The 8,433-nt window shown below is 46.2% G+C and overlaps 1 protein-coding gene across 1 annotated transcript in view; it reads left to right on the plus strand.

The window, feature by feature from the left end:
- LOC112411726 (phospholipid-transporting ATPase FetA-like) overlaps positions 1–7,308 on the plus strand; it is a 108,506-nt gene extending 101,198 nt beyond the window's left edge. The window contains exons 23-29 of the mRNA XM_024763014.1: positions 182–365; positions 1,830–2,053; positions 3,366–3,449; positions 4,780–5,025; positions 5,197–5,335; positions 6,157–6,287; positions 6,384–7,308. Coding sequence (XP_024618782.1) covers positions 182–365; positions 1,830–2,053; positions 3,366–3,449; positions 4,780–5,025; positions 5,197–5,335; positions 6,157–6,287; positions 6,384–6,575 — 1,200 coding nt within the window. The 3' untranslated portion in view covers positions 6,576–7,308. The remainder of the gene's footprint in view (positions 1–181; positions 366–1,829; positions 2,054–3,365; positions 3,450–4,779; positions 5,026–5,196; positions 5,336–6,156; positions 6,288–6,383) is intronic.
- Positions 7,309–8,433: the final 1,125 nt, after the last annotated feature.

Here is an 8,433-nt window from a genome sequence, read left to right on the forward strand (position 1 = left end):
TGGAGGCTGGGTCAGGATGCCTAGAACTGACTTGGGGGCTTGGCTGCCCTTGGGAGTGGAGCACCTGGGGAGAAGCTCTGGCTGACAGGGGAGTATGGAGGGGAAGGAGAGGGCCTAGGAAGGTTCTGTCCCAAGAGTCTTTTGGGGCAGCCTGGAATGTGGGTGTGTCCTGGTGCTGCAGGCCCACGCTCTAGAAGGGAACCTGGAGTTGGAACTGCTGCGAACGGCGTGCATGTGCAAGGGAGTGATCTGCTGCCGGGTGACACCCCTTCAGAAGGCCCAGGTGGTAGAGCTGGTGAAGAGGTACAAGAAGGCGGTGACACTGGCCATCGGGGATGGGGCCAATGACGTCAGCATGATCAAAGGCATGTGAGGGGTGGGGGGGCCGTAGTGCCTAGCCACGCGCTTGCTCTTCCCTTCTTCCATGGGCAAAACTGATCTGGGTGGCACTGTGTTGCTGGCTCACTCTCCTGCATATCATATGTATTGTACATTTATAGTGTTCTGCTTCATTCGTGTTCCTCTACACCTCAGTTCCCACTTGTTTACACATCATTACGCCAGCCCACATCCACAGTCATGCACACACATTCAGATTCATGTACGTTAACACTCACACACACTCAGATACCCATGGCTCCAATAAGAACACGTGCATATTCACAGAACAACAGGCTGTGCAACTACAACGCCATCTTTCTGAGATGGCATCGAAGCCCACAGAAAGAACCCCTGGGCAGGAGTCGTGGTCTGTTCCTTTTTTGAAGGCTGTAGAGCTGAGCAGTGTTAGACAGACTACAGGGCTGCCCAACCAGGGAATTAGCTGTGCGGCCTGATGCAGGGATCTTTTCCTCTCTGAGGCAATATTCCCAAGAGCTTGCCCTGACTCCCCTGGCTGGAGAAGAATAGCAAACTTACTGATGCTTCGGACCAACAGAAGCAAATGGCTGAAACTGGTGCTAATTTCAGCTGAATGTTGTTAGCCTCCAGCAACTTATGGTTCTGTGAGATATGGATAACATCTAGGGGTCCTCTAGTCCAAGCTCTCTCCCCGTACTGGAAACACTAGCAGATATTCCAGCCTCGGTTTCAATACTAGGAAGTGTTCTTGCTCTTTTCCCCACTTTCTAGAACTTCATTGGCTTTTAGAGCCTTAGAGGTTTCAGTTATTCTGTTAAGCAATGTAATAGGTATATACCAGAAGATCAAAGAATTTGGCCTATATTACAACAGACTGATTAAAACTTTTAGAAACTTAAGTCTTACCTTCCATCAAGCATAATCCTTGCTTTATCCAGAAAAAGTCACCTTAAGCTTCCTGAAGAACTCGTTTCTTACTAACAAAGTATGTGCATCACGTATTCCTCCCAACAGTTGGATTTTGGCTCCTTAGATAAACTTAGGTAATTAAAAACTATGTTAGGTTGACATTCATCCTGCATCTTTAATTGATTTAAGTGGCTTCGAGAGATAACAAGGAATTTTTACCTCAGCATCTGGGCAGTAGGGAAGAGCCCAGATGGCTATAGTAGGTGCAAAACCATCAAGGACAGTTTTCTAGTACTAGCTGTACGTGGCATTCTTGAGTGGCAGCATCCAAAACAAAGTGCAGATGAAGGAGTTGTTGTCTGACTTGTGGGGGAGGGGCAGTCCACTAAGGAGAAAAGACTCGGTAAGTAAGTGCCACCTTGAGCTGGGCCTACCAGTGTTTTTCAAATGTAAAATAAGGGGCTTATGCAACATGATCTCAGCCTTCCTTTTACACTTCCCAGGCCGGGAGCCCAGAAGACAAGCTCTGTGGCTGAGAAGTTCCTGGGGTTTCTTTGCAGCTGCCCACATTGGAGTCGGCATCAATGGCCAGGAGGGAATGCAGGCCATGCTCAACAGCGACTACGCCTTCTCTCAGTTCCGCTATCTTCAGCGTCTACTCTTGGTCCATGGCCGCTGGTCCTATAATCGCATGTGCAAGTTTCTCAGCTACTTCTTTTACAAAAACTTTGCCTTCACTCTGGTGCACTTCTGGTATGCCTTCTACAGTGGGTTCTCTGCACAGGTAGGAAGTCAAGTGGCATTCCCCACTCTCGTCAACTGGGTCTTTTCTAATCACCCCCCACTTCAACCAGTTCAGACCCCTTTTCTCCTCTAGAGATGTGTGTATGACGTGCTGTCATCTATCCATTAAACTCCTCACCCATGATGATCCCATCTCCTAACCCTACACTTAACCTTAGATTTCGAAACACTAACTTTTCTGTCCTGGCTCTGACTTGGCCTTGACTCCTACCAACAGAACTGTCCCATGAGATATTTTCATCTTTTCCATGACACAGAGACCTAGAATTTCCAAACGTATGTAATGGGGGTGGGGGTGAGATTCCTGGATCTGGGAGGGTTTTTAGGGTCCAGAGTAATCTTTATGGAACAGGCTAAGTCTCAAGGGGCCTTTGGGTCTTGCCAGACAGACTGGTTCTGGCATTTACCTGTAGCCATACTTGGAAACACAGCTCCCCTTTACTTCTCCTTCCTCACCCAGACATATCACACTGCCAAACACACCCTATCTTTGCTCTAATGAATATGAAGCCTCCCCCACAGAAGTGGGGAGAGGTGACACTTGGATGTTGATGCTCTACGAGAGGTCCCTTTTCCTATGAGAAGTTTTTCAGGAGTCTCTCAAGGATTCCCAAAGAGAAACAACCTCAGGAATGATTATCTTGGGAGATCTCTACTACCTTTGTTACCTTGGGCTCCAGGGGAAACAGACCAGTCAGCAGACAATAGTAGGCTTGTCTACCCCTAGTGTCTAACAAAGCCAGTCAGGTTTGTGGGAGGTGTATGTGTATATATGTGTTACTGCTGACCTCTTGTGGTTAGTAAAGAAAGGAGCCCTCTCTTAGGCCCAAAATGAAGCACCCAGCTGGGGAAGGGTCATCGGGTCTATTCTGCTTACCAGTGTTAGAAAATGTCCAGGGTTATAGAAACTACTGAATGCCATAAAGCAGATAAAGAACCCAGAGGCTTACACGCCTGAGAGTGCAGGGCTACACCTAGCATTCCCTAGCAGCCACTCTGGGTCCTTTCTGTGTAGGGAGGAGCAGTACAGGTCATGGCGGGGTTGGTCTAAATCAGCCTTGTCAGGTTTGCCACAAACAAGTTTGATGTGGGCTTACCCCAGCCTGGGACCCAGGGACCAAACAGAGTCTGGGGTCAGCCTTCTCAGTCAGATTTCGGAAATCCAAATCCTGCTCTAGGTTAGTATGGTGATGGGTAGGTGGAGGGCAGAAGGGCTTCTCTTGGACCTGGGAGGTGGAACTGAGACTTTGGAGAAGACAAGAGTCTAAGAAATCTCCTTGGTATTCTTCCAGACAGTTTATGATACCTGGTTTATCACTTTCTACAACCTGCTCTACACCTCCCTCCCTGTCCTGGGCTTGAGTCTGTTTGACCAGGTAAGACCAGCAGCAAGCCTCTTAGGGCTGAAGCCCCTGGGCCCTTGAAGAGTATTCCCAGGAGTGAGGAGGACAGCAATAGCCAAGCTCTACAAAGTCAAATGTAAATGGAATAGTTTATAGAGCAAGGGAGGGAGCTGATCACCTACAGAGGTATCATTGGATAAAGTAAAGAATCCTCTGCCACAGAGAATAAACATCAGTTGTAGAAATCCAGGTTTTCCTGTGTGAATTTTATCTTTGTAGAGAGAAACACAGAAATTGTGCTGCACAGTAAATCGAGTGTGTACAAAAGTGAAAGGAAATAGAGTTATTGGTGCAGGACTAGGTAAAGCAAGGGGCTTCAAGAAAGGAGCGACCCATAGAGAGATAATGAGATAAGCCAATTCAGGGAGGCCTAGGTGGGAATCCTGAAGGCCAAACATGGGAGTAGGGGTATGATGCCTTGAATCATAGGGAGTCAGCCTAGGGGATACCATTTAGCCCTCTCAGAAATTCCCTGGGCATTGAGGGTCCTGGTGCCCTACCTCTCCCTCCTCTTCTACCCAATCTCCAGTCCTGGGTACATGGAATAGAAAAGGGACCTCCAAAGAGGAATAAGGTAGCTGAAAGAAGACATCATGGGATCATGGTTCCTGGTCTCCGTCGGGGTAGGAAGGGAAATTCTCCGTAAAGTAGCTGACAGCCTCAGAGCAACAAGGGGGGTGAATTATGTCATTCAACAGTCCTATCCAGCTTCAATGGTCTAACTCTAGGGATCCACAACATCTCAAAACAAGCCTCCAGCTTTGTTATCCAAAGTTTCGGATTTAGCAGATAAAGATGATCCAATGTCATCCACGCAGAGAATTCCCTCACCTGAATTCCCAGTAGCTATGGGAATGGGAGCAGCATCACAGAACACAGATACCTCTAAGGGACTAACTTGTCTCCATTGGCTTCCCACTTTCTTCCAACTGGCTTTTGACACAAAGGATACTCAACTAAAGGAACACTTAAAACTGGGGACTCATGTCCCAATTGCCTTCCCCATCCCAAGCTCCAGACCTCCCTTCAGCTATTCCCAATCCTAATTGCCCCCTTTCTTAACTCCGCATCTTTCCCTTCTAGTTTTCTTCCACCACATATATCCTTGCCTGGAGAGTAGGACTTTAGGAAGGGTCTGTGGTCACTGCTCTGTTCTCTGGTTCCACTTCTCAAGTAATCCATGAGGAAACTCCTAGGCAGCCTAACAGCAGACTCAGTAAGGGAAGAAGCCTCTAGTCTGTTAGAAATGGGATCTTCTACGGAGAGACCCTGAGCCTTCCTTCTTACCCTCTGGTGCTTCCAGGATGTGAATGAAACATGGAGCCTACGTTTCCCAGAGCTGTATGAGCCAGGCCAGCACAACCTCTATTTCAACAAGAAGGAATTTGTGAAGTGTTTGATGCATGGGATCTACAGTTCCTTAGTGCTGTTCTTTATCCCTATGGGGACCGTTTACAATTCAGTGCGCAGTGATGGGAAGGAAATCTCCGACTACCAGTCCTTCTCCATGATAGTGCAGACCTCCTTGCTCTGCGTGGTCACAGTGCAGGTGTGGCCAGTGGTGGGGTAAGGGGATTGGGTGGGGAGCCTGTCTGGAAGAGAGGAAGGGAAGGAGGGAGGGAAGGTGGGAAGGGAGCATCTTCCTTTACAAAATTGGAGAAGGGAGGTGGCTGACAGGTCCCAGGTTGTAGACTAATGAACATAAGAGGGTGCTTTTCAGATTGCCCTGGAGACAACCTACTGGACAATGATAAGCCACATCTTCACCTGGGGTAGCCTGGGTTTCTACTTTTGCATCTTATTCTTCCTGTACAGTGATGGCTTGTGCCTAATGTTCCCCAACATCTTCCAGTTCCTAGGTAAGATTCTGCCCAGTCTGTGGCAAGGGGCTGGGGCTGGGGGTGGTAGTGTGAACCAAGTACATTTGTTTAATAAATGTTTACTGAGCAGCTATTACTATGTGTTAGGCTCTGTCATATATATATCATATATATATGATATATATATATGATTATGACATGGTCTCAGCCCTAAAAGGACTCAAAATCTAGCTAGGTGAAATATTTTACCTCATTAGAGTCTCTAAGATATTTTTAAGCTTCTTACCTAATTTGGTCTCTACAAGCATCCTGTGAGATAGACAGGGCAAGGATTATTACACCATTTTAGAGACTGGAGGTTTTTTAAAAATGACTCAAATCTAGGTCTCCTGGTTCCCAGTCCAATGTCCTTTCTACTGTGGCATACTGCCTTCTTATCTCCCACATTAATTTCCCTCTCTCTCATATCCACTGTGATGAGGACAAAATACAGAGTAGATGTGTAGATGTAGCTGGCTTCTACCTCTTGTCAAGCCACTCATTTTTCCCTTCCAAAACCCTCTATCGTATTTTTGTGTCCAGGCCAATGCTCTAGGATTCCTATAACCTACCCCCACCTCTCCTGCCCTGCCCGGCCTTTAGAGGGAGACAAAGGCATGTGAATTCACAGTGACTTTGGCTGCACCAAGGACCTAACCTCAGTGCAATCCTTTCACATTTATATTATTTCTCAGGAGACTAACTGTCTCCAAATCAATAACTTCTTTCTTTGGACTGAAGAGATAGACCTAAGTTCTGGCTGACAGCCCCCTTCCTCTAGGCTCTGGTTCTGCCTTTCCCTTCTGGCTCATTGTTTACAGGTGTGGCCAGGAACACTCTGAACCTGCCGCAAATGTGGCTGAGTATTGTCCTCAGTGTGGTCCTCTGTATGTTGCCTGTGATTGGGTACCAATTTCTCAAACCACTATTCTGGCCCGTCAGTGTGGACAAGGTGAGTGGAACAGGGAATCTACCCAGATATAATTCATGACCCTCTTTGCCTTTGCCTCTGTGGATAAAAACCCTGTCCCCCATGCTTTGGCTTTAGATTATTGACAGAATTCATCATTGCATGAGACATCCACTGCCACACCCAAGCCGGGCCAAACGGAAACGTGCAAGCTCTCAACGTTCTGCCTATGCGTTCTCCCACAAACAGGGCTTTGGGGCCCTCATCACTTCCGGCAAGACAATGAGGGCCAAAATGTCCAAGAAAAACAGCTTTCCTTTTAAAAAGTAGAGGCCTTTACGGAAGCCCTAAAGGAGTCAGTCATTGCTCTTCCTCCCTTGTATTCACACAACTTAATAAGGAGAGATTAGAGTCCCTGGAAACCAGCATAAACCTGTTCTTCCACTCTCACTCCAGGGGCTCAGCCTCTTCATTCCCTAGAAGGCTATGCCCAGATAAGGCAAGGAAAGGTAAAGGGCCCCCAGACATCTGTCAGAGTTACAGCATTTCAAGAAAAAGCGATGTCAGGCCTCCCTCTACCAACCCTTCCAAGTTTTAATCCATACAAGCAAATGTGGAAATAATGGGTGAAGAGGGGGAAGGTGGGGAAGGGAAAAGAAAATAGGACCTAAGAATCTTAGTTTGGGCCCTATTTCCCATACCCAGAGCAACCATAAATTTTGCCAGGGCTCCCCACAAACATATTCACCCAGGTACCCTTCTCAGGTTTATCTGAGGGATTCAGGGCCTGGTTAGCAAAAGGAAGAGGCAGCTATGAAAAGTTGGTCATAAGAAGCTAAAGGAGAGTTTCTGGACCAAAGAAAGAATGGAGGTGGTTCCTGCCTTGATAGGACAGCTCAAGATTTTGCCACCTTCTCTTCTCTTTGACCCCTTTGACCCAAGAACTGATACCTTTTCAGGCCTCAGAACTGGGAGGGGGAGACTGCAGGGGATTTTTAAAAATCTTTTCTTGAGGGACATAAGCCATAATTGGTGAACATTTGTCTTCATTCCATAAAATTATTTTGAGAAGAAATTGTATGTACTTGGGAAATTGCTTCTAACAAGTTTATAGATAAGTAATAAATTGCTGATTTTCGAGTAGAGAGATTTGTATTGTCTGTTAGGGCCCCAGTGATAATAACTTAGGCCAAGCGATATCATTGGTCTATAGACCCCTTTTGAACGAGACCAATATTTCCCTCCCCCCGCCAACTACGTTTTCACTTCCATTCCAGTTTTTCCCCCTGCTCCTAAACTCTATCTTGGCCTCAGTATGACCACATCTTTTAACCATATAGCTCTATCCTCTTTGCACACCTTAAATGTTAGTTCCCAAAGCTCAGCCCTAGGTTCTCTGCTCATTTTTCTTTGTATAGTTTTCCTGAGTGACGACTTCTAACCTCATGACTTTATTTACCAATAGAAAGAAGATTCTCAACTCTCTCTCTTTCCTAGATCTCTCTTCTGAGATCCAGATCCATTTATTAAACTGACCCTAAGACCCTTCACTTACTTAAATCTCAGGAAACTCACCAACCTGTATTAAACAATTTCCCCCAAAATTTCACCCCAGGATGTCACTACCATCATCCCATTCACCCAAAGCAGAATGATGGGAATCATACAATACTCTTCCTATATAGTCTGATGTCTAATAAGTAAGTCATCAAGTAATGTAAATTCAGCATCTTCGTCATGTCCTGTTTTCAGTTCCCTCCATTATTACTACCATTGTCCTCGTTTAGACTTTGATCATCTCTGACCTGGATTACTGCATAAAATCTCCCCTCTCATCTTCCTGGCTTTCCCCTATCTAAAGCATCACCAGTACCATTTCCAGAGTTATCTTTCTGAACTGCAAACTTGATCATGTCAAGCCCCAGCTTAGCACCCTTTAAGAATTTTGCATGCCTTCAGGATCAAGGTAAAATTTGAACATGTTATTATTAGGCCCTCTCTAGTCTTGTCTTCTACTTCTCCCCCATCTGCATTCACTCCAGTCATGCTATTTCTGGTCTTCATGTGGTCAAGCATGCTCTTCTCATATCCTAAAATGCTTTCCCTCACCCGCTTTGTCATCAAGCAAATTCCTAGTCACCCTTCAAAACTCGGAATATTTGGAACTAAGTAGAGGTGATGGTTGAAC

Source organism: Neophocaena asiaeorientalis, unplaced genomic scaffold, assembly GCF_003031525.2.
Source record: "Neophocaena asiaeorientalis asiaeorientalis breed wild unplaced genomic scaffold, Neophocaena_asiaeorientalis_V1.1 scaffold449, whole genome shotgun sequence".
NCBI classification, from domain to species: Eukaryota; Metazoa; Chordata; class Mammalia; order Artiodactyla; family Phocoenidae; genus Neophocaena; species Neophocaena asiaeorientalis.